General features: G+C 42.2%; 1 protein-coding gene across 2 annotated transcripts in view; it reads left to right on the top strand.

Annotated features, from left to right (window-relative positions):
- The window catches only part of PPA1 (inorganic pyrophosphatase 1), a 192,478-nt gene that overhangs the window by 25,213 nt on the left and 140,859 nt on the right, over window positions 1–26,406 (top strand). For both annotated transcript variants that reach the window (XM_073596567.1, XM_073596568.1), the window contains exon 2: window positions 19,163–19,227. In XM_073596567.1, the coding sequence (XP_073452668.1) occupies window positions 19,163–19,227 (65 nt within the window). The remainder of the gene's footprint in view (window positions 1–19,162; window positions 19,228–26,406) is intronic.

The raw sequence follows: 26,406 nt of genomic DNA, 5'->3' as shown, positions 1-26,406 counted from the left end.
ATAGAGATTAAGTTGGCCTTGAGTACTATTAACCACTTCCCTACCGCGCATAGTGATATGACGGCGGCAGGAACCCTTTTCCCCTCCGGGCCGCCTTCATATGACGTCTTTTACTTTCAGAGCCTCTAGAGGGCGCGCCCGACACGTCACTAGGCACCTGATGCGAGTGCCCAGTGGCCGCGATGTCCGGATCTGTGTGTGCAAACACACAGATCCACGTCCTGTCAGAGGAGAGGAGACCGATGGTGTGTTCCCAGTACAGAGAAACACCGATCGATCTCCTCCCCTTGTGAGTCCCCTCCCCCTACAGTTGGAATCACTCCCTAGGATACACATTTAACCCCTTCCTCGCCCCCTAGTGTTAACCCCTTCCCTGACAGTCACATTTACACAGTAATCAGTGCATTTTTAGAGCTCTGATTGTTGTGTCCGAAGTGTCCGCCGCAATATCGCAGTCATGATAAAAACCGCAGATCGCCGCCATTACTAGTAAAAAAATATATATATATATATATATATATATAACAAATGGCATAAATTTATCCCCTATTTTTTTGTAGACGCTATATCTTTTGTGCAAACCAATCAATATACGCTTATTGCGACTTCTTTTTTTTTTTTTTTCTCAAAAAATAAAAACCGCAGAGGTGCTTAAATACCACCAAAAGAAAGCTCTATTTGTGGGGGGGGGGGGGGGGAGAGAATTATCAAAATGTCATATGGATACAGTGTTGCATGACCGTGCAATTGTCATTCAAAGTGTAACCGCTGAAAGCTGAAAATTTGGTCTGGGCAGGAAGGGGGTGAAAATGCCTTGTATTGAAGTAGTTAAGGGCCAAGTCTCAGCCATATCGATTTTATTTCAGACCGCTTGCTATGCATTCTTAGTCTGGGGTTTTATGCAAGGGGTGATGCGGATTAATCCACCAGTTAAATCATCTTTAAGCCCTTGGAACTTGAACTTGGTTTTATCAGTGTTACAAAAACAGCCATTTGAACCGGTACAGCATATTCCCTTAGTCCTTCTGACAAGGAAGTTGGTATTTTTGGTTGCTATATCCTCAGCAAGGAGGGTTTTGGAATTGGCTGCTCTTTCTTGTAAAGAGCCATATTTGATTATTCATGAGGATAGAGTGGTGGTACACCCTCGTCCAGGTTTTTTTTGCCAAAAGTAGTTTCAGGTTTTCACCTGAACCAAGATATGGTCCTGCCATTGTTTGTTTTTTTCCAAAACCATGTTCCAGGGAAGAGAAGTCACTACATTGTCTTGATGTGGTAAGAGATTTGTAAGACTGATGTCTCATTTATTCTCCCAAAGGGTCCTAAGAAAGGACAGAAAATAGGATTTTTATTATAGCTTACCTGTAAAATACTTTTCTTGGAGTAAATCATGGGACACAGAGGTCCCTCCCCTCTTTTTGGGATTTAAGTACCGTATATTGCTTTGCTACAAAAACTGATGTACTCCTGGGAGGAGGGGTTATATAGGGAGTGAACTTCCTTGATTGGGTATACCAGTGTCCATCACCTGAAGGTGGCCTATAACCCATTAAGTAATTACTTAAGGCTCTGTGTCCCATGATGTACTCCAAGAAAAGGATTTTTACAGGCAAGCTGTAATAAAAATCCTAAAATTATATATATATATATATATATATTCCACTTCTAGAAAACTATAACATAGAATATTGTGATTAGAGCAAGGTTCAGTGAGATCTGTTGTTTTAATCATTTGATAGGCTTTTCATCTATAAATAACCTTTAGCATCTTGACCTTTCACAAAAGATGCTGTGCTGTGTAATCCCAAAGCCGGCAAAGATTTTCTTCAATGTAGTTGCATAAGAGCAGATGGCAGAGTCACCGGCCAGACATAGTTTACTGCCGCCTTGCATTTTTCATCAGTTTTCTTTTTTATACTCCTGTCCCTGTAAAGCTGCCATTACTTCAGCTAATTATGGTCTGACAGTGCAGCCTTATCATTTGGGAGCTTTGTAAGAAAGCTGGCCATCTGTATGATCTGTTTTCTACACATTACCATATGCCGTGCATGAATGGAATACGTTCGCATTATTTCACTGCATGACCGTTCCACGGATGTTTTAGAAAACATTTCTTCAGTTGCTTGAAAATAAGGTTTCTATTTGTACCGCATAGAGTAGAAAGATTAAATGGCACTTTGCCTGACCATTGTATCCCAGAAATGAGGAGATGAAACTGTCCTAGCAAGAGTTTTTGTCCTTATTGCCAATTTGTGTGTCTGGAACCTTCAGATCTGCCAATTTTTATATTTCTGAGCTGATCTATCAGAATGACGCTGTTGGCATTCATTCACTTCTGGACACAGAGGGCATCCAGCTAAAGCACAGTGTCCTCGTACCCTTTGTCCTGTTAGCTTCACTCTTATGATAGGAAACTATAGCGTGACTTTGGGGGATTATTTTAGTTTCTAGAAAGTTATTTTCTTCAAGACCTTCATATTTTAAAATGTACTTTCAGCCCAAACTGTTTTCTTCATTTTTGGATTGAGTGGGGAAAACTCAAGCAATCCATACATGGGTCAAATTCAGAAAATTTTTTTTTTTTTTTTTTTTTTTTTTTTTTTTTTCTTTCTAAAATCAAAAATTTTGTGATCCAATGGTACCACCATTGCTTTTGAAATTTGACCAACCAAGCCTTCAATTTCACCCCATATTGCTACAGAAAATGTTCATGGCTGGGAATCTTTTTTTTCTTTCCAGGTCACTGTTCATGCACATTTCTTTTTTGATTTATATTTCTCGCATAATTCTCCCACCATTGATTGGAAATTCATTGGTTATTTCCAAAAATTTCCAATATGCTGATCAAAAAATTGGCTGTTGCTGCAGCCTACTAAGGCCCCTTTCACACAGGCTGTCCGATCAGGTCCTCTGTTTTTCAGGCGGACCTGATCGGACCCTCCATTCACCTCCTATGAAGCGGCGAATGTCAGCGGTGACAACCGCTGCTATCCGATTTTGATCTTCTCGGCTAAAACCAGACGGATGGTGGTCCTATTTTCCATCTGTCTGGTGGATCGGATGAAAACAGACAAGCGGTTCATTGTCATCTGATCTCCCTATAGAGGAGAGCAGGACTGTGTCCATCTGCTCGGTAAGCGGAGACGGATTTGTCACCCCCCCCCCCCCCCCCCCTGCTGAGCAAGCTGATCCCACAGAACAGAGGCGCACCTGTGAAAGGGGCCTAATGGTGTGAAATTCGAAAGAGAATTCTTAGTTACGTTTTTCGTAAGAAAATTCTTTGGGAAATTGACCCATATATGGCCTCTTTAAAAAAAAAAAAAAAAAAACCTCATCAGTAGTGATCCACTGAAACGTTTGTGTTTTCAGCGTCGTGCCGAAAGCAAAAAAGATGCAGATAATGGCTGCTGAGAACTCCTGCGATTTTTACCTCCCCTTTTTTTTTTTTTTTTTTTTTTTTTTTTTTACTGTGCTTATAGTGTGGTGTGTACTTTATTTTTTTCTTTCATGGGTCATGTGACTCTCAAAATGCATAAAAAAACACAACACTGGTGCGTTTTTGATACATTCTTGCTGCGTTTTCAATGTATTTCAAAGGGGAGATGCTGACCAAATATGCACCAAAAAGTCAGCAAGCAGGATTTTTACACCGCTTCAAGAGGTGCTGATAATGGCCAACAAATTCGTATTCTTTTAAATTCATGATATTAATTAAAAAGTATAATATAATTATTTTTCTATAAATATGTGTGTGTGTGTGTGTGTGTGTGTGTGTGTATATATATATATATATATATATATATATATATATATATATATATATATATATATATATATATATATATATATATATATATATATATATATATATATATATATATATATATAAAATTTAATATGTACTGTATGTGTGTTAAAAAAAAAAAAAATTCTCGTTCAGTTTTTAGGCCAAGTGCATCCTGAATTTTCGGTTTTGGCACTGGAATTTTCATTTCGGTGCACCACTAATCAGGTTTTTTTTTTTAGTGTTGTCCACCAGGGGCTCCAAAATATTTCCCTCACTTCCTGCCACGCTGACAATGTTTTGTTAGCGGTAACAAACAATACAGGGATTCTACTCCTTCACTCAATCCAAAGATAAAAATTGGGCTGGCATACACTTTTTTTTTAAATTGGACCTTTTTACCTAAACATGTTATATTTTACTAACAACTGCCTCTCGCAGTTAGCGAGCAGATCTGCAAGAGACCTACATGGCACCAGTCATCTGCTGATCGCTGGTGCAATGCTTTACAAGCTCCAAAAAAAGTGCTTTTTTTTTTTTTTTACATGCAAAAAAAGTGAATTTATTTCTTTCTAAAAAGTGAACTTCTCCTTTAATGGGGAGATTTCCCTTCACGTCCTGTCCCATGGCAAAAACAGAAAGTGAGAGAAAATCCCTGCAAATTAAGGGAATCTCTTGCGAATCCCCAAGTCCACAGAACTAGTGTCCCCATTGGAAGATTTCCCCTCCTATTACTTCTCTGGGGACAACCCAAATTTTGGGCTTTTATTTTACTTTCAATGATCATGGTAAACATGACAGAGAGGGTGAATCTCCCTAATGGGACACAGACCTCCATAAAAACTGACCTGGGTTCTAATCCCTCTCCACCAAAACTAAGAAAAAAAAAAAAAAAATTGTTTGCCTTTTACTTACACTTTAAAAAAAATATGCGCTGAAAATCCCCAAAACCTAAAGTGCAAAGCCTAGAAGGATAGCTTCACCACTTTATACACCCGTGTATAGGTGAGGGATCCTCACCCGCACCCGCTTTCACAATTTAAAAATATTGAGGCTCTGCCCACACAGCTGCATCATTCATTCACACATCTCTGTAAATGAATGAGCTACAAGTACCATCTTCCAGTGAAGCAGACAGCTTGTAGTTCTCAATGAACTGTGAGGGCACTGATAAGCACTCTTGTAGTTCGATTTTTCCTGAACATCTGTAACTGTCTGCCCCTATGGGAGGTATGGGCAGACAGTTGACTGAGAGTCTGCAGGAGCTTGGCACGATCCACTGATCAAGGGTGCAATGCTTTATAGGCTGCAGTGTAAAAAAAATAATAAAATGCACTTTTCTTTTACCTGTCAAATCATGTGCATTTTGGTGTGTGGTTTTGTTGTTTTGTTTATGAACTTTTATTCTTTTTGAAGTGAAAAGAAAATCCATACAAATCTCCCTAAGGCCCCTTTCACAGTTGTACGACTTGTCCCGCGACTTGGGACTGCAAAATCGCATTACAAGTCGTTCCCCATAATTTCCAATGACAACCATTCATATTAGTATGTCTTCAAAGTAGTCCCTGCACTACTTTGGTCCACCTTTGATGCGAGTTACACAGGTATTCCCTGCAAAATCGCGTGTCTTTAAAGTCGCGGTAGTGTGAAAGGGGTCTAAGGAGAACAATCCAATTCAAAGTGCAGATCCTGTGGAAGAATAGTAATGGGTTGTTCAAATGAGTTCATAACATTTCCCAAAAAAACATAGTGCATAGATATTGGGTAGGAGAAAAGTCCTTATAAAATTCTCATACAACAATTCAATTCCAAGTGCAGATCCAGAGCAGCAGTAGCTGTAAGAAGCTCGGATTGGCTCATAAAGTGTCCATGCGTTTCAAATGGACAGGGACTCGCTTGTCCAAAATTACCTCTAAGGCTCCATTCACACTTGTACGACTCCAAAGTTGTGCCAACTTTGGAGTGCAACTTGGATACGACTTTGGCTTTGACCAGTGATGATGGACAACTTTTGCGTTGTATAACATTCAGGTTCGACTTTCATGCAACTTTTGAGGGTTAACATTGAAGTCTATGGCCCTCAAGTAGCATGAAAGTCGGACCAACCTAGTGCATGAACTACTTTGAAGTTGCTGCAACTTTAAGTCGCACATACAGTATCTTACAAAAGTGAGTACACCCCTCATATTTTTGTAAATATGTTATTCTATCTTTTCACGTGACAACACTGAAGAAATGACCTTTTGCTACAATTTAAAGTAGTGAGTCTACAGCTTGTATAACAGTGTAAATTTGCTGTCCCCTCAAAATAATTAAACACACAGCCATTAATGTCTAAACCTCTGGCAACAAAAGTGAGTACACCCCTAAGTCAAAATGTCCAGATTGGGCCCAAAGTGCCAATATTTTGTGTGGCCACCATTATTTTCCAGCAAAGCCTTAACCCTCTTTGGCATGGAGTTCACCAGAGCTTCACAGGTTGCCACTGGAGTCCTTTTCCACTCCTCCATGACGACATCATGGAGCTGGTGGTTGTTGGAGACCTTGAGCTCCTCCACCTTCCCTTTTGAGGATGCTCAATAGGGTTTAGGTCTGGAGACATGCTTGGCCATCATCTTTACCCTCAGTTTCTTTAGCAAGGCAGTGGTCATCTTGGAGGTGTGTTTGGAGTCATTCTCATATTGGAATACTGCCATGCGGCCCAGTCTCCGAAGGGAGGGGCTCATGCTCTGCTTCAGTGTGTCACAGTACATGCTGGCATTCATGGTTTGCTCAATGAACTGTAGCTCCCCAGTGCCAACAGAACTCATGCAGCCCCAGACCATGACACTCCCACCAACAGGCTTGACTGTAGGCAAGACACACACTTGTATATGTACTCCTCACCTGGTTGCTGCGACACATGCTTGACACCATCTGAACCAAATAAGTTTATCTTTATCTTAGTCTCATCAGACCACAGGACATGGTTCCAGTAATCCATGTCTTTAGTCTGCTTGTCTTCAGCAAACTGTTTGCGGGCATTTTTGTGCATCATCTTTGGCAGAGGCTTCCTTCTGGGACGACAGCCATGCAGACCAATTTGATGCAGTGTGCGGCGTATGGTCTGAGCACTGACAGGCTGTCTATTTATGGCTTGAATTGCAGTTTTTTTTGTTTTTGTTTTTTTTGCATGTACACACACACACACACACACACACACACACACACACACACACACACACACACACACACACACGTGAGTACACTCCTCACATTTTTGTAAATATTTTATTATCTTTTTCATGTGACAACACTGAAGAAATGACACTTTGCTACAATGTAAAGTAGTGAGTGTACAGCTTGTATAACAGTGTAAATTTGCTGTCCTCTCAAAATAACTCAACACACAGCCATTAATGTCTAAACCGCTGGCAAAAGTGAGTACACCCCTAAGTGAAAATGTCAAAAAATTGGGCCCAAAGTGTCAATATTTTGTGTGGCCACCATTATTTTCCAGCAGTGCCTTAACCCTCTTGGGCATGGAGTTCACCAGAGCTTCACAGATTGCCACTGGAGGCCTCTTCCACGATGACATCATGCAGCTGGTGGATGTTAGAGACCTTGTGCTCCTCCACCTTCCGTTTGAGGATGCCCCACAGATGCTCAATAGGGTTTTGGTCTGGAGACATGTTTGGCCAGTCCATCACCTTTACCCTCAGCTTCTTTAGCAAGGCAGTGGTCATCTTGGAGGTGTGTTTGGGGTCGTTATGTTGAAATACTGCCCTGCGGCCCAGTATCCAAAGGGAGGGGATCATGCTCGGCTCCAGTATGTCACAGTACATGTTGGCATTCATGGTTCCCTCAATGAACTGTAGCTCCGCATGCCGGCAGCACTAATGCAGCCCCAGACCATGACGCTCCCACCACCATGCTTGACTGTAGGCAAGACACACTTTGTTGTTGTACTTCTCACCTGGTTGCCGCCACACGCTTGACACCATCTGTACCAAATAAGTTTCTCTTGGTCTCATCAGACCACAGGACATGGTTTCAGTAATCCATATCCTTAGTCTGCTTGTCTTCAGCAAGCTGTTTGCGGGCTTTCTTGTGCATCATGTTTAGAAGACGCTTCCTTCTGGGACGACAGCCATGCAGACCAATTTGATGCAGTGCACAGCATATGGTCTGAGCACTGACAGGCTGACCCCCCCCACCCCTTCAGCCTCTGCAGGAGTGCTGCCAGCACTCCTATGTCTATTTCCCAAAGACAACCTCTGGATATGAGACTGAGCATGTGCACTCAACCTCTTTGGTCAACCATGGCAAGGCCTGTTCTGAGTGGAACCTGTCCTGTTAAACCACTGTATGGTCTTGGCCACCGTGCTACAGCTCAGTTTCAGGGTCTTGGCAATCTTCCTTTAGGCCATCTTTCTGTACAGCAACAATTCTTTTTTTCAGATCCTCAGAGTTCTTTGTCATGAGGTGCCATGTTGAACTTCCAGTGACCAGTATGAGAGAGAGCGATGACACCAAATTTAACACACCTGCTCCCCATTCACACCTGAGTCCTTGTAACACTAACGAGTCACATGACACCGGGGAGGGAAAATGGCTAATTGGGCCCAATTTGGACATTTTCACTTAGGGGTGTACTCACTTTTGTTGCCAGTGGTTTAGACATTAATGGCTGTGCGTGTAAATTTGCTGTCCCCTCAAAATAACTCAGTTATACAACCTGTACACTCACTACTTTACATTGTAGCAAAGTCCCATTTCTTCAGTGTTGTCACAATTAAAGATCTATAATAAAATATTTACAAAATTGTGAGGGGTGTAGTCACTTTTGTGAGATACTGTACATGTGTTTTTTGGAAGCGTATTTCAAGCATTTTACGTATGTATTTAAGCTTTTGAGTGTTTTTTATTTTGCCATTGAAAAGCAAAAGTGGGGAGACCAGTTTTCACAGGCTAAAAAATGTGTGCATTTTCAGGTCTGTAGGGCTAAAAACGCCCCATTCTGCCTCAGAAGTGGCTCATGAAGCTTTTGGAGCATCACAACGAGCTACAGAAACCTGAGCACTTATATGTGAACAGCCACTATTGAAACACATGTTCACCTGTTTTGTTGGCCAGGAACATTGATGGGTGTACGATGGCAAATTCACTTTTGCTGTATACCCAAGGCTTACCACCGAGGGATCAACTGATAGTAGACAGTGGTTGTACTCAAGTTTATTGGTTGATCAGCTTGGTTCATTCAGCCTGCCCATTAACGGTTTGAATCTCGGCCGATTCCTGCTAAACTGGCTGGGATTCGAACTGTGTATGGCCTGCCTAAGAAATCGGATAAACCTTTATTTTACGACTGTGCTTTAACAAGGCTGCCATTGTTAGAGGTGCCCTGCTCTTCTTCTTCTCCCCCCCCCCCCCCCTTTTTTTTTTTTTTTTTTTTTTTTTTTTTTCTTTTACATGAAATACAAGTTAAATGTATAAGACTTGTAGAAACCCCAACACCAGGGACCAAAAAATACCTGTTGGCCTCAGCTATTCTTTATTGTATAGACTGCTTTCCATCTTCTGCAAGGAATTGTCTCTGAATATTTAACAAAACTATTGGAACTGTGGCCTTTATTTTTACCAGGAAGCTTGCAGAGCTTGATATACTAAAAAACGCTAGTTACCTGACATATTTACTGACCCCTTTCACCACCCCCCTCCTGAAACATCCCCCTGTGCACCTGCAGCAGCCTGTGGGAGAGGAAGGAAGCCAACAGCGCTGTGGGTGGGGAGAGGGGGGGGGAGGCGGCAGGGGATGAGGGTCGCCTACAGGGAGGGTAATCGGTGCTGCTTTGGGCAATTCCAGGAACCGATCCCCTGTATGACTGTGTATCTCTGCAGTAGCTGAAAGCTGGTGGGAGGGGAGGAGGAACTGGCTTTAGAGAGAGCCATACAGGGGATCGGTTCCTGTAATTATCCCCCCTGCTGCACCGATCCCTACCCACATCAAATTTACCCCTGATGCCCAGTCCCCCCCTGCTGACTCGAGCCCTATACAGGAGGACCGGTGGTACTCCCTTAGCAGTATCCCTGAGCATTGATACTAATTATTTTAATATCAAACATCTTAGCACTGTTTGTTGCTCTGGTAACCTTTTTGCTTATCATCCACTAGGAAATTCTTTTTGCTCGTTATTATTTTTCCTTTGCTGTAACTTATGCCCAGGAGATTCAGCCTTTTGTTTCCCTTGCTTTCCAATTTCTAAAGGGCATTGCTAATACCAGGATGCGGACAGGCTCATTATCTTCCAAACCCCTAGACCTCTCAAGAATGCCTTTTAGTTAAAATTCAGCCTGCATTCTTAGTGTAAGTACAAAATACACAATACTTGGTATAGGCTCCATTTTATTTTTTTGAGTTTTATTATTTAGTAACAAACCTAACATTTGTTATGTCTTTGTGTTAACCGCAGTCTTTTCACAATTCTCATGTAATTAACTTTTTTTTTTCAGAGTGCATGGGCTATCAATCTGCATAACAACTGTTATACCTTTCAGCTTTATTTCTCCTTGTTCCTCTTGATTTTAAAAATGTAAACCAAAGGAAAAGATTTTAGTACATTGCAACTTATAAGTCTTTAGATATTAATAATATTATTATACAGGATTTATAGAGTGCCTACAGTTTGCGCAGCGCTTTACAACATGAGGGCAGACAGTACACTTACAATACAAATCAATACAGGAGGAATCAGAGGGCCCTGCTCGTTGGAGCTTACAATCTAGAGGAAGTATAATTAGTTTAAATTTAAAGGCTAGGTACATTTTCTGCAAGAATAATATATGTTGATCCTGTTGGAAATCTGAGAAATTCAAAGAGCGTTGTTAGAATTCTGCCATGTTTCCGCACAACAAATGTGGGGCAAGTACAGCATGCAGGGGTGTACTGAGGCTGGGTGTGTATACGTGCTCTCCATCCTCAGTTCAGCTGAGCTCCCTCTGCACAGACAGCGCCATGGTCGAGAAGTTTTGTAGCTTGGTGGGTGGCATCTGCTGGGGATTCAGAGACACTAGTTGTCCATCAGGTCCACAACCCTTGTAATTGACAGCAGGCAGTGGGCAGATCCATAGCAGTCTTTTGATGGCTACAGAATCACTTGCAGTTAATCACAAGAACCGGAGTCTCTTGGCTTCCGCCATCAGGCTTTGTCCACTGTTGGTGTCACTGGTTGCTTAGAGCCTGTCAATTGTGAAGCCAACAGCGTCCTTGTTAACCAGTGACAGGTGGGGTGAGGAGGGGTTATTGGTGGCAAACCTGCCAATCCACTACACAGCAGTAGATCGAGACAGGCACCCTGCCTGTCGCTATACACCAAGTTAGATTTGGTCCTGGTTACCTCCCAGCTCTTATCTACAAGAAGGTGGTAATTTTTATTTCATTATTTAGTGTAACCATAGCACAACTTTGTAAAAGATCAGAAAAGTATTGAGTGCTTTATTGAACTCCTTGATGTGTACTGATTGTACTACTGTTTGTAATCCAAATCACATCAGCAGCCTGGGGTGATGGTGCTGCTTTCCCATAGATCAGGCATGTCCAAAGTCTGGCCCATGGTCCAATTGCGGCCCGCGTTCTGGTTTAATGTGGCCCCCCTGGTAATTTGGATATACATATCTATCTTTATTGTACATCATGGGACACAGAGCCTTAAGTAATTATGTAATGGGTTATGGGCCACCTTCAGGTGTTGACACTGGTCTACCCAATCAAGGAAGTTCACTCCCTGTATAACCCCTCCTCCTTGCAGGAGCACATCAGTTTTTTTTCGCCAGTGTCTAAGGTGTTGGTCACAAGTGAAGATGTGCTCTGAGGAGCTCCAGGAGGGATCCATGCTGGATTTAAAAAGCCTCCACAATCGGATCCATCCACGCCACTGCGGCCACAGGATGGTAGCTGGGCCTCGTGTAGAAGAACGAGGTTTTGCCTGTAATGCTCTTCTTTGAGAGCTGAACCCTAGGAACCAGGACTCTTATTGGTCTTGCTACATTACCTAAAGTTGTCCTGAGGGGTGCTATACAGGTCCAAAGGAGAGGAACCCGGTCTTTGATGGTTTAACTACGCTGCCGCCGTGATGGGTGAAATTTGGATCTGTCTGTTTACAGCAGTATCCTGCAGTGAGGAAAAAATAGGAGAAAAGCTTAGGAACTGAAAAGTCCACCTATGACTTTTCTTTTAACATATATGTTGTAATGCCTTAAGACTCCTCTAGAGGGAGTAAGAATGTGTGTACTCTGTTGACTCTGTGCTACAAACAAGTGTGTGTTCTTGCAGCTGGATATTGGGGAAACTGAGTGGCTGGGGGTACAGGTAATATGTACATTCATTTATAACCGTATTATACCTGCTTATAAAAAGGTGTGATAAACACTAAAAAGCTAAACTGCTGAGTACCCATACCCTCCCACCGCCGGCCCGACACCCCCCCCGGGGTGGTGTTTTAGCTAAAAACATTTACTTGCAATAAAGTGTAAAGCGAAGGGGTGATCAGGAGACGCACTGCATGTCGACTGCAGCCTCCTCGCCTCCTTCTGGCTGTGCCGTACAAATCTTAGAGATGATTCGTGCCTCCCTTTCAAGCTACCTCTAGTACAGTCAGCTGATTCTGTTCTGTTTTTCTTTGGTTCCTTAAAATCTTCACTGCCTTTTTCATGCGTTTCCTGTACATGTACAGATCCATTCTAGATCTAAACGAATCTAAATCAGTTCTGAAGATCCGCTCCTTTCTAGGGAGTCGATCAGGTCAGTAGTTTCTATCCTACAAGGAGGAAAACTTCTGGCGCCTATCGGCATCAGGGATGCATATCTGCATGTCTATATATTTCCCCTAACCAAAGGTTTTTGCGGTTCGAAGCAGCAGCATTTCAGTTTATAGCCTTGCCCTTCGGGCCAGCTACAGCACCCCGAGTGTTCACAAAAGTGCTAGCCCCACCTCTAGCCAGGTCTAGGGCACAGGGCTTAAACAGTCTTGGCATACCTAGACAATCTATTGCTAATAGACCAGTCAGTGTTCAGAGTAAGGTGTACGCATTACAACCAGTTACCTGGAAAAGTCTGGGTTGCATTCTCAACCTAGTGAAGTCTCCCTTAAAACCGCTGAAAAAGCTGGAGTATTTGGGTCTGATCATAGATACAGCCCAGAAAAAGGGGTGTTCTTGCCCAGGCAAAAGACAACTCCATAAGAGAGTTGGTGCGGATGGTCAGGTCAAAAGGAGATCCCTCCATTCACCTTTGCATGAGGTTGTTAGAAAGGATGGTGGCTTCATTCGAAGCAGTTCGCTATGCCCAGTTCCATTCAAGACTGCTGTAAAACAGTATTCTATCTGCTAACAAGATGATCTAAGCTTTTGGACTTGCCAGTACAGCTGTCCCCAAGGGTGTCCCAAAGTCTCAATTGGTGGTTAAAAACCAGAATCTGCTGAAAGGAAAATCCTTCAGGCCTATTATCTGGAAAGTGGTAACGACAGATGCCAGCCTTTCAGGCTGGGGAGCAGTACTAAAGTAGACAACTGTCCAAGGACAGTGGTCAAGGACCGAAAGAGCCTTGCCCATCAACCTCCTAGAGATTCGGGCAGTGCGTCTGGCTCTAAAGACCTGGACTTCCAGGTTAAGGGTTTGTCCTGTCAGGATCCAATCCGTCGATGCCATGGCTGTGGCCTATATCAATCACCAAGGGGGCACCAAGAGTCTCTCAGCACAGAGAGAGGTAAACCATATTCTAACTTGGGCAGAAAGAAATATTCTGTGCTTATCGACAGTCTTCATTCCAGGAATAGAAGATTGGCATGCAGACTACTTAAGTCGCCAGCAGATTATTCCCAGGGGAATGGTTTCTTCACCCCGACATGTTTGGGAATGCAGAACAGATGCGTTGGTGATACCGTGGGATCAGTTCTCTCTGATCTTTGCATTTCCCCCTATTCATTTGCTGCCTCGACTTCTTTTCAGGTTCAAGCTGGAAAGAAAACTGGTAATTCTGGCAGCACCCGCATGGCCCGGAAGGTCATGGTATGCAGAAATCTTCAAGATGGTAGTGGAGGATCTATGGTCCCTTCCATTAAGGCCAGACCTACTCTCACAGGGGCCGATATTCCATCCTACTTTACGAACGCTAAATTTACTGGCCTGACTATTGAAACCCACATTCTAAGGAAACGTGGGCTTTCCGAGTCAGTTATCTCTACTTTGATCAATGCAAGGAAACCAGCTTCCAGAACTATATATTTAGTCTGGAGGGCTTATGTTTCCTGGGGTGAATCCAAGGGTTGACACCCACGGAGATCTATCATAGGCAAAATTCTTACCTTTCTACGAATAGGCGTAGAGATGAAATTGGTCCTGAGTACTATTAAGGGCCAAGTCTCAGCCTTATCGATCTTATTTCAAAGACCGCTTACTAGGGGTGCTGAAATTAATCGTTGCATCGATGCATCGCGATTCGGGTGTCCCTGATGCGGCATCGATGCATAAAACCCCGAAAATCGATGTTTGGTGACGTCATTAGTAGCCCCGCCCCTCCCGGGAAAGCGCTCGAGAAAATTTTTAAACCGTCTTTATTTTAATAAATATATTACAAAGGATGGTGTGCCCCCGCTGTATGTGCTTTTTTAAAAAACAATGTCACTTCATACCGAACTTCGCCGGTATACGATCATGTGACGCCCGCCCCGCCCCTCTCCGCTCTTTTCTTCGCTCTCCGCTTCCGTCTCCTGAGTCCTGACGTCAGCGGGGATTTCTCAGTCCCGCCCGCCTCTCTTCTGATAAGATAACTATAGTCAGCGGGCGGGACTGAGAATTCCCCGCTGACGTCAGGACTCAGGAGACACGAGAGCGGAGAGGGAAGAGGAGAGCGGAGAGGGGCGGGACGGCCGGGAGTCACATGATCGTATACCGGCAAAATTTGGTATGAAGTGACATCGTTTTTTAAAAGCACATACAGCGGGGGCACACCATCCTTTGTAATATATTTATTAAAAGAAAGTAATTGGGGGGGGGGGGGGGGGGTCAGTGATGGCTGCGTTTGGCGGGCACAGGTGGCTGCGTTTGGCGGGCACAGGTGGCTGCGTTTGGCGGGCACAGGTGGCTGCGTTTGGCGGGCACAGGTGGCTGCGTTTTGGCACAGGTGGCTGAGTTTGGCGGGCACAAGTGGCTGCGTTTTGGCACAGGTGGCTGCGTTTTGGCACAGGTGGCTGCGTTTTGGCACAGGTGGCTGCGTTTTGGCACAGGTGGCTGCGTTTTGGCACAGGTGGCTGCGTTTTGGCACAGGTGGCTGCGTTTTGGCACAGGTGGCTGCGTTTGGTGGGCACAGGTGGCTGCGTTTGGTGGGCACAGGTGGCTGCGTTTGGTGGGCACAGGTGGCTGCGTTTGGTGGGCACAGGTGGCTGCGTTTGGTGGGCACAGGTGGCTGAGTTTGGCTGGTACAAGTGGCTGAGTTTGGGCACAAGTGGCTGCATTTTGGCACAGGTGGCTGCGTTTGACGGGCACAGGTGGCTGCGTTTGACGGGCACAGGTGGCTGCGTTTGACGGGCACAGGTGGCTGCGTTTGACGGGCACAGGTGGCTGCGTTTGACGGGGGAGGTTCAGTATTTTTCAGTTTGTTTGCGCCCCCCAAAAAAATTTTGAGCACCAGCCGCCACTGGTCAGCACAGAGACAGTACAGGGAACTTCACAGGGCTGTTTGTCATCTGTGGATTCTATCCCTTTTGACCTCCCAGCAGCAGTGTGTGTGAATCTCTGTACCCTGTAGTGCACCGGATTACTGCACTTTTTAGGGAGTGAGGTTATTTTTAATTCAAAGCGGAGTTCCAGTCAATTTTTTGTTTATTAGAAGTCAGCAGCTACAAAAAAAGTGCATGTTCTGACTTTTAATAAAAAGACACTCACCTGTCCCACAATCCAGCGACGTGGCCACCCAAACCCTCCCTTCTCTCCCCCGCCTGTCCACAGCGCTGGCAATACTACTGTGGGCATCCGGCTGTGACAGCTTGCAGCTTCACAGCCGGGTGCGCATGTCTCACTGCGCTGTCCTGCATAGCCGGGCAATCTTTTGGGAACTGTGATGTGTCCCAGAAGATTGCAGGGTGGAAGGGCCACCTAGGCGGCCCAAGCGGAAGTGGGAGCTCGTCGGTAATCGTGATGCATCGCGGAATTGAATCGAATCGTTGACCAGATAATCGTAATCGAATCGTGAGACCAGTGAAGATGCGCAGCCCTACCGCTTACTACGCATTCTTTAGTCCGGGTTATTTATGCAAGGGGTGATGCGGATTAATCCGCCAGTTAAATCGCCTTAAACCCTTGGGACTTGAATTTTTGTTTTGTCAGTGTTACAAAAACAGCCATTTGAACCGATACAGCATATTTCCTTAGTCCGTCTGACAAGGAAGCTGGTATTTTTTGGTTGCTATATCCTCAGCAAGGAGGGTTTCAGAATTGGCTGCTCTTTCTTGAAAAGAGCCATATTTGATTATTCGTGAGAATAGAGTGGTGTTACGCCCTCGTCTAGGCTTTTTGCCAAAAGTATTTTCAGGTTTTCACCTGAACCAAGATATTGTCCTGCCATCATTTTTTTTTTTTTTTTTTTTTTTTTTTTTTTCAAAACCATGTTCCAGGGAAGAAAATTCACTACATTGTCTTGATGTGGTGAGAGCAGTGAAAATCTATTTAAAGGCAACTGCTCAGATTCTTAAGACTGATGTCTTATTTATTCTGCCAGAGGGTCCTAAGAGGACAGGCAGCGTTGAAATACACTGTTGCTAAGTAGATTTGGCAAGTTATAATCCAAACTTGTGATTTAAGGGGTAAGATTCCCCCTTTTCAAGTTAAGGCGCATTCTACCAGAGCGATTTAGTGCTTCTTGGGCAGTGTGTCACCAGGCCTCCATGGCTCAGATCTGTAAGGCCGCAACTTGGTCTTCAGTGCATACATTCACAAAAAATTTTTTTATCAGGTGAATGTAAGGAGGTATGAGTATATTGCCTTTGGGCACAGTGTACTGCAGGCAGCAGTATAAGTCCTCAAGTCTGGGAGTACTCTGCGGGTTGTCTCTCCCTCCCCTCAGGTAGCATTGCTATGGGACGTCCCATTAAGTAATTAAGGCTCTGTGTCCCATGATGTACGATAAAGAAAATAGGATTTTTATTACAGCTTACCTGTAAAATCCTTTTCTTGGGAGTACATCATGGGACACAGAAGTCCCGTCCCTCTTTTATGGGGTTTAAGTATATTGCTGTGCTACAAAAACTGATGTGCTCCTGGAAGGAGGAGGGGTTATATAGGCAGTGAACTTCCTTGATTGGGTATAAAAGTGTCAACACCTGAAGGTGGCCTATAACCCATTAAGTAATTACTTAAGGCTCTGTGTCCCATGATGTACTCCTCCCAAGAAAAGGATTTTACAGATGACCTGTAATAAAAAAAAAAACGTAACAATGAAAAGAAAATCGGACGTTGTGGTCACAGCAGACAAAAAAATTTTGGATCCTGCACATCCAGTTTTTTTGGCTGCTGAAAATTCGTAATCGGCTGTCAAAAGCGGCATACTAACGATCAGAAAATCAGCAGATCGTTCATCGGACGAAATTTAACTTCAGATTTTCTGACCATGTGTATGGGCCTTTAGACCGAATTTTAATAGTTCAAAAAACGTCAGGCAAAATGGTTGGCCCTCACACATGTTCACTTCATCAAATCTAGCCCTCTTTGAAAAAAGTTTGGACACCCCTGCCACGGTGAGTGAGCACCGAAAGTGTTTATTGGCAAAATAACTAGGTCGTAAAAGGAGAGAAATTTTAGTCCCCACATTCAATGACTGTCAAGCAATATGTTACTTTTTTTTTTTTTTTTTAATTTGGGCTTTAGATGTGCTTATAGTACAGTTTCTTCTCTTTGCAATTGACAAATCATTGCTAACATACCTGTCAGAGTCCGCTTTTCATCAGGATTCAGATTTCTTATGAATTGCTGCTGGAGCCCATAGAGACTGACATTTTCTGTCTTTGATTAGAAAGCCCTAGATCATGCTGTTATTGGCAGGTGTTACTAGGCTGAGCATAATCTGAACTCAGTGGTGGCTCTTGGACTCTAGAGAGAGCACGCTTATTTGTAGTAGCTGCATATATTATGGATTTTCTGTAAATGTTAAAGGGATTGCAAAACTTTGCTTTGGTTATTTTATTAAAAAAAGTCGTACCTGCTCTGTGCAATAGTTTTTGCATAGAGCAGCTCTGGTCCTCCTCTTGAGTCCCCCAGAGTTTAGCAAGTGGCCTGGGTCCATCTGGAGGGACGCCGACTATGCTGTGAAAGCATAGTGGCTGACAGACAAGATCGGCCGTGGCAGCCTACATTGACAAGCCAAGCAAATGCACGCCTGGAGGGTTGCCAGGGGCTGCCGTGTTTGCAGTAGAGAATACACTTCATTAGGCTACGTTTCTAATCGCATTTAGGACCAGTGCGAATTGTAGCGGCAGTTCCTCCTGCTCTCAGTGGGTAGATTCCTCCTGTGGCTCAGCAGGTAGGTGCAGCTGTTGGCCCCGTTCACTATAAGTACTGTTTTCTGGCAGCCGCACCTATTCACGGCTCTTGACACAACAAGCAATCACCGCAGGTAACTGTTGGCTGTGCAGAGTCGCAAATAGGTGCAGCCGCCGGCAACCTGTCGTCATTATAGTGAACGGGCCCCAGCGGCCTCCCCTACCTGCATAGCCACAGGAGGAACTGCTCACCAGCTCTCCTTATTTATGTATTTTATATGTGGCCCAAGACCATTCCTCTTCTTCCAAAGTAGCCCAGGAAGGTCAGAAGGTTGGACACACTTGACCTAGATAGAGTGGGGAAGATGAGAACCTCAGGGACAGTGATGGACAATCCATTAGTGCAGACTGTGCAGCTGTACAAGGGCCCATTTACAGTAGATGTGGACATAATGGGGGCTGGGACACCTCCCATTGTCATGTACCCCTGGACATCACTCACTTCTATCTAGCTGTTAATTGATGCACTGTGAATTGGGAAGGGGGGGTGGTGTTCAAGGGTCTTTTTTGTGACTTTTCTACCCACAACTAGTCTGGAAAGTTTTTCCTTGCTTTACCTGTTTGTTGTTTGGACAAGAAAATGGGCTGGGGTTTTGGGTTTCCTTGTCTTCATTGTGGAGATTTCCCATAAATGTCTGTCCTGGTGACACAACAGGAAGTGAGGGGAAATCTCCCCAGTGGAGATGCTGATAGCAAAACAAATCTAGAACAGGTTCTAGTCCTTCTTTGGTATATGCTGAAATTGATATACATTCTTCAAATACTAACTTTTTTTTTTTTTTTTTTTTTTTTTTTTTTTTTCTTTTGTAGAAGACTGCAAGGGAAAGTATATCTCTCCGTTCCATGATATTCCTCTGTACGCCGATGAAGCCAAAGTAAGCATGTTCATGATGTTTTTCAGCACTTCTCTTGGCACATTTACATGGTGATAAGGATTTATTCTGTATGTGTGAGTTGGTTGTAGTAGCTCAAATTATTTACTAATTGGACAAGATTCCTTTTAATCTATTTAGTCAACTGTAATAAACAAAGAAGCCTTTGTAGATTTTTCTGTTGCTTCAAATGGCTCATTAGCAAGACATGTTCCTGTGCATATACGTATGTTATAATTGCTCTTAATTTTTTTCTGATGGATAAATATGAAATAGGTTTAAGAAATCAAAACAATATCATGCAGAACATTTTTAAAGGGAAACTATTTTTTTTTTAGAAAGTACTGTACACATTTTGAGATACTCCTTCTTCCTTTTTTTTTTTTTTTTTTTTTTTTTTTTTTTATATGATTTTTCCTTTTTAATGATTGTTGTGCTATGTCTGCGGGTTCTTGCACCAATGAACTTTTGTACACGTAGTATAATTGACATTTTTGCTGAACAGTTCCTGAGATAAGCGATTCCAAGATAACAAACTGCAAAGCTCAGCACGTGCTGTTGTGTCAATAAAAGAAAATACTTTTATATTTATATAAAAAATGTTCTGTAATATTATATAAACCATATACTGTTACATGTACATATATTAATAAAAATATACTGGTGAAAAATATGTCCATTCAGCGATTAGTGCCTCACCATAAGATTGTATTCTTCCAATGACAAATAGATTATATCCAGAATAGATACATAACTGGAAATAAATCTGACCCTCCCAATCATATTGCTGGTAGGACTGGATTTCTGCTTGGCCGCCACATACTATTGCCTAGGGTATTAGGGCTGCCAGGACTGGCACACAAGCACTTGTACATTTATGTTGCTGTCTACTAATACAATTCCTGTGTGTATTCCATCTGGGTCCTCATTGTTTCTGACCCAAGTTTCCTTCTTCGTGGCTGTATTACGTGTACTTTCCTGATTTAGTACGAAGTCCTCGGTGTACTGACAGTCAGCATCTGGTCTTGTTAGCAATCTACCAAGGCTATCCAGTTGACTGGAGTAGGAGGATGGTGGCACAAGAGAGTTGGTAGGAATATACATCTTTGATTGCTTGCAGTGACAATGTTCATAATAAAACTGCAGTGTGTTTGTTTGTTTTTTTGTTTGTTTTGTTTTTTTAGAAGTAGTGGCATTACAAGATGGGTAATTGGCCAAATCAGACTGAGAGTAATTGTAACTTGCAATTTATTAAACCGATACAACGTTAGAAGTACTAATGCAAAACAGAGTCAAAATGGCAAAGCGGATGCATATACTGCTGAATACCATAAAACAGATTTTGAAAGCTGCACATGGACTCTTTGCACCAATGCCTCTGTGTCTCAATCAGGGTAACCTGGTTGCATAGCATAATCTTTATAAGACCATAAAAGCAAAGTGTCTATTTGAAAATCACCAATTCAGTAAAACGGCACAGAAAACCGCTACTTGTGATTATCCTCATAGACCACGTCCCTCACAGTGAAGTCCATGGTATCTCTGGTAGCACAGGTAAACCGCAGGATGGATCCCAGGACAAAGTGCCATCCAACTGGAAATGTAGTACTTTAGTAGAAATTCTCAAGGTGCTCTACATTGTAGTTGCATCTTCCAAAGATAATGCTTGCCATTAGGCTCATGCCCGGCTGGCCACACGCTGCTTCTGACAGTTGAAGGCCTCTCACCTGGCAGCAGATCACTTGCCCAGCTACCTCTGCCCCATTCAGTGTGGCTTCTCTGAACTGCTGAGGGAAGAAAGAAGAGAACCTTTATCTTATTATCTGGGGGTGTCCAGAAACCCAGGGATTGCTAAAGTGTTAAAGGAGTCCGTGTCTGCATCTTTACATGACGAGTAAACGGGCACTCCCCTCTACATTACTGTGGACAGTACAGACTAATGTTGTGTTTTGAAAAGAGGGTAACTACGCTGATCCAAACATTTACTGGTGTAATGTTACCACTAATACGGTGTATAAACCCTATAAAACAACCTCACGGTGTATGTGCCCTGTAAACCAACCTTACTGTAAAGTGCCAAATATTAAAAGAAAAGTGCAAGCCATCACTACTTGGGACATAAATATAATATTCCCAAAATCCACTGTAAAGTGCAACGTGACAATAAGGTGCCAAATGTCAAAAAATGCAAACTATTACAACTTAAAACATAGGTATATAATGTTCCCAAAGTCCATTTCCATTTGTCATATATATTCTCCAATTTTCATGCGTGCTTTATACTGGAACTTTTCACCAATTCATGTGCCACCACCACCTTCGTTCCAGACTCAGTGCTGGTCTCTAGGCACTACAAAGTGTGAGTTTACATTTTATACATTGAGAATACTTTCTTTGTGAATACTTTAAAAAAAAAAAAAGTATTCTCAATGTATAAAATGTAAACTCACACTTTGTATTGCCTAGAGACCGGCACTGAGTCTGGACCGAAGGTGGTGGTGGCACATGAATTGGTGAAAAGTTCCAGTATAAAGCATGAAAATTGGAGAATATATATGACAAATGGAAATGGACTTTGGGAACATTATATACCTACGTTTTAAGTTGTAATAGTTTGCATTTTTTTTATAGTTTGCACCTTATTGTCACGTTGCACTTTACAGTAAGGTTTGTTTACAGGGCATATACACCATGAGGTTGTTTTATAGGGTTTATACACCGTATTAGTGGTAACATTACACCAGTAAATGTTTGGATCAGCGCCTTTTTTCAAACACAACTTTTCCTAAACCTATGGTATAGAACAATTTAACCGCAGCAGATCAAATTTATAAAAAATTGTATTAATATATATCTTTTTTTTTTTTTTTTTTTTTTTTTTTTTTTCCCCCTTTGTGCTGGTGACACAAAAACTTAAGTACCAACTAATGGCCTAATACAAGGTTTCTGAATTGGGGTTCCACAGAACCCTAGGGTTCCTTGAGAGGTATCAATCAGGTCTGCCAACGTTGCAAGAAATTTATACCTGCTCAAGAGTGGCTTCACGTTTCTCCCTGTAGCTGCTGCTTTGTGGTTGGTCATCAGGGCTGACCACCTGCCAGTGAATGGCTTGCCCTGAACATCAGTGCAAAACTATTTGTTACCCTGCGCACCAATGCAAATATACAAAGTTTGCACTAAACACCAATGCAGAGTGAGTTTTGCATTGAGCAAAAGTTGGTGTTACAACCAAACAAATTCGGTGATCTTTCTGGCTCTGTCATTGGGGTTGATTTACTAAAGACAAATATACTGTGCACTGCAAGTGCAGTTGCTCTAGATTTTAGTAAAGGAGGGGAAGCTCTGATCCAATCATCATCCAACCATGTGCAAGCAAAAATGCTGTGGGTGTGTTGTGTTTTTTGTTTTTTTTTTCCTTGCATGTGGTTGGGTATTCTTTTCAAAGTGAAGTGGAGCTCTAGAGCAGGGGTATCAAACTGGTGGCTCTCAAACTGTTGCGAAACTACAAGTCCCATGAGGCATTGCAAGGCTGACAGTTACAAGCCTCCCTCAGGCAGAGGCATGATGGGACTTGTAGTTCCACAACAGCTGGAGGGCCACCAGTATAAGACCCCTGCTCTAGAGCAACTGCGCTTGCAGTGCACAGTATATTTGCCTTTAGTAAATCAACCCCACTGAGTTAGGTATACACTTTAATTAGTGTTATACCTACGTATTTAATACTATATCTATACCTCGCTAAGTGCAGTAATGCACCATTAGTTGTACATGAGAAAAATGGTTTCAGGGGTTCCCTGAGATCTTAAAATATGAGTAATATATGGTTTATATATTAATGTGGCAGCACATAAATACGTGTTTTGTATGACTAAAATTATTTTACTGTACATTCATTGAATCTGATTAGAGAAATGTGTGAATCTTGTTTCAAAACATTTTAATAGCCACTTAAAAACAACTATGCAGCATGCTTTCTAGAATTTTACTGAGTAAAAGTTTTTTTTTTTTTTTTTTTTTCTGCATGTTGTGTAAGGCCCCTTTCACACTGGGGCGGTGGGGGCGTCGGCGGTAAAACAGCGCTATTTTTAGCGCTGTTTTACCATCGTTTTTGCGGTGGTATTCGGCCGCTAGCGCTGGCAGGCGAAAAAGGGTTAAAACCGCTCGCATAGCGCGGCTATAGCCGCGGTATAGCCGCGCTGCCCCAATTGATTTCAATGGGCAGGAGTGGTGAATACACCGCTCCAAAGATGCGGCTTGCATTTTTTTTTTTTTTTTTTTTTTTTTTTTTTCTTCTCCTGCCAGCGCACCGCTTTAGTGTGAAAGCCCTCGGGCTTTCACGAACAAACCGCAGCGGCTGTTTTGGGTCGGTTTGCAGGCGGTATTTTTAGCGCAATAACACCTGCAAACCGCCCCAGTGTGAAAGGGGTCTTAGGGTAATATGGTGTTGTATTTTACAAGCTATACACAGGATTATAGCATTATACCGATCACTTAGTTCTCTGCAGAAAATACTACAAAAGGTGCAGTAGGTTACTTTTTCAACATTTGAAATAAATTAAAATAATTTAGAATAATTTTTTTTTTTTATTATAAATAAATAAAAAAAAATAAATAATGGTTGGAAAACCATAACAAATTCTGGTATCATTGAAATGAATCAAATTTATTAAGTGTGTGAAAAAGAGAAAAAAAAAATCATGTCATCAAATCATTTCAATGATACCAAAATTTTGTTATGGTTTTCTAACCATGATTTTTTTTATTAAACTGTTGAAAAAGTAACCTACTGCACCTTTTGTAGTATTTTTTTCTGCAGATAACTAAGTGATTGGTATAATGCACTAATCCTGTGTATAGCTTGTAAATACAATAACACCATATTACCCTTACACAACATGCTTTCTGGCTTATCTGGAAAATGGATTTAAAATTATGCTTTGCGCTAAATCTCTATATCTCTATCTACTTTTTACAATGGCTTAGGAGGAGGAGGTAATTCCCCCTCCTCCCCAGAGGCCATTATATCCTCATCCTGTTTTGACTGGAGTTGAGTTTTGCATAATGATGGGTGCATGCCAGTGCCATATTGGGTGAAATCAACAACGGGCAGACATCCAACTAGCTGGGATTTCTTCTTGATCCATGGTCATATGCAAGCCCACCTTTCTGTAATAGGCCAAAGCTCATCATCTGTATTGGGGGTCTGGTTGAACTAGAGAAAGAAAAGTGTGAACTTGGTTTGAAGGTGTGAAACGGGTAACAAATGCCTGTGCATTCACATCAGCAGGTTATACAGTTTAGACCCAGTTATATAGCTGGTGTCCCATTCATGGGCTCTTTGACAAAGTGGTTGAGAGCTGTCGCTGAACAGCACAGCCCCAAAGTTTTTCTTTTTCTTACAGCTGTCTGATTTACATGATCATGAGCTTTCTGTTAACTTGAGCACAAAAAGGTAAGCCTGTTTGTGAAGTGTTTAAGCCTATTCCACACCAAGAGATTATCAGACGAATGTTTGTCTTTTTTTTTTTTTTTTTTTTTTTTTGCATGCTAGTCTCCATATCAAAAACAAAGCGATTTACTAAAGTAAAAAAATTCTCATACGACAGAATTAAAGTTTGGAAGTGATGTATTGTATTTTCAGACCAAAACTGTACTGATCAATTTAAAATCCATATGATCTGGTATCGTACGAGAAGAAGAAAAGTTTTCGTGTTTGCCCCTTCAGATAACTTCAGACAAAAGCTGTGTACTTATGATCAGATTGTCGTACGATCGTTTGAAAAATTTTTTTTTTTTTTTTGTACAATCTTCTGACCCTGTGTACAGGGTTTTACTTTGCACTTCATGTTGTTGACCTGTACCCTAACCAAGGGGCTACAGCATTAAATGGCTGTGTATGCACAGAGCTAAGTGAACAGTCAGTACTACAAATTGTGCAAAAAAAGACTGGATTCTCACCTTTCTGATTGCTGTATTGGACATATGCATATCAAATGTATACTGACTGAAATTGTAACCAATGTTCTCCCAGATTTTTTTTTTTTTATTATTATTTATTTAATTATTATTATTATTATTATTATTTTATGGCCAATAAAAGATAGGTGTGGATAATGCCTGAGAGTTGTTTATAAAAACTCATTAGACACTCTGCAAAATAGCAAAAAAAAACAAAAACCTATATGGTGTGTTGCTGAGAACCTGGGAACATACTGGTCAGGCTTTTTAACTTGAGACCATCAAAACCTGAAGATTCTGGCAGACACTAGAATTTATTGATCTGGCCAACCAGCAGTACAAACAGAAGGATACTCGGGTAAATGTGCCCCCTAAATATGAATAAAATGCATGTTGTTCATGCTTGGCTGGAGCATACACATTTTACGTCTATCTCTGTCTGATTTTTTTTTTTATCACTGAAATAGACCTGATGTTACTGAAAGTTTATCCACCTTTACAAAGCTATTCCACAGCTTCTTTCACTTTTGATGTTTGGCAGAATTTAAAACGAATACAAAAAAGTTTTTATTTTTTTAATGGTATAGATGAGCATTAGAAATATTTAAAATGTGTTTTCATCTCCATTTGGAAGACTTTCCCTCTAATATTATCCTAGTGACATCAGGAGCAAATCGTTAACTGTGGTCCCCCTGCTCATGACCTGATGAATAACCATTGCAGTTGTCCATGCACAGCTGCTTTAACAAAGTGCGATTTCAGTTTCTGCTGGAGTCAACTGTTTTCTTGTGGCACCAGGACAAGAAATGAGGGGGGAATAGGGTCACCCAGATGGAAAGCCCAATAGCAACAAAAACCCTGACAGAGGCTGAACCCATATTATCCTCATAACTTTAAAAGGATAGTTCACCTTTACAAAAAAAATGCCTATGCAGGTAAGGGATGTTTGTTGATTTAAAGCAAATTGTGCAGTCCTGACTAAAGATGAATTAATACCCTTGCTATAGGTGTAGGCCATTTACATATCTTCTGAAGCCTGACTGGAATACTCTCAGGACATTGCTAAGTACTCCCAGGATGTTTCTAAGTGAGGCCTAGTCATCACTGCTCACCATCACAGGAGTGAGCTCTTTCTCTGATTCAAACCCACTCTCATACTTTCTCGCTCCTGATGCAGTAGCTCTGAGCTCAGCATTTGAGAGCTCACTCCTGTGATGGTTGAGG

Source organism: Aquarana catesbeiana, linkage group LG08 (assembly GCF_042186555.1).
Source record: "Aquarana catesbeiana isolate 2022-GZ linkage group LG08, ASM4218655v1, whole genome shotgun sequence".
Lineage (NCBI taxonomy): Eukaryota > Metazoa > Chordata > Amphibia > Anura > Ranidae > Aquarana > Aquarana catesbeiana.
Note: the sequence above shows the minus strand (reverse complement) of the source record. Positions and strands in the feature narration are given on the sequence as shown.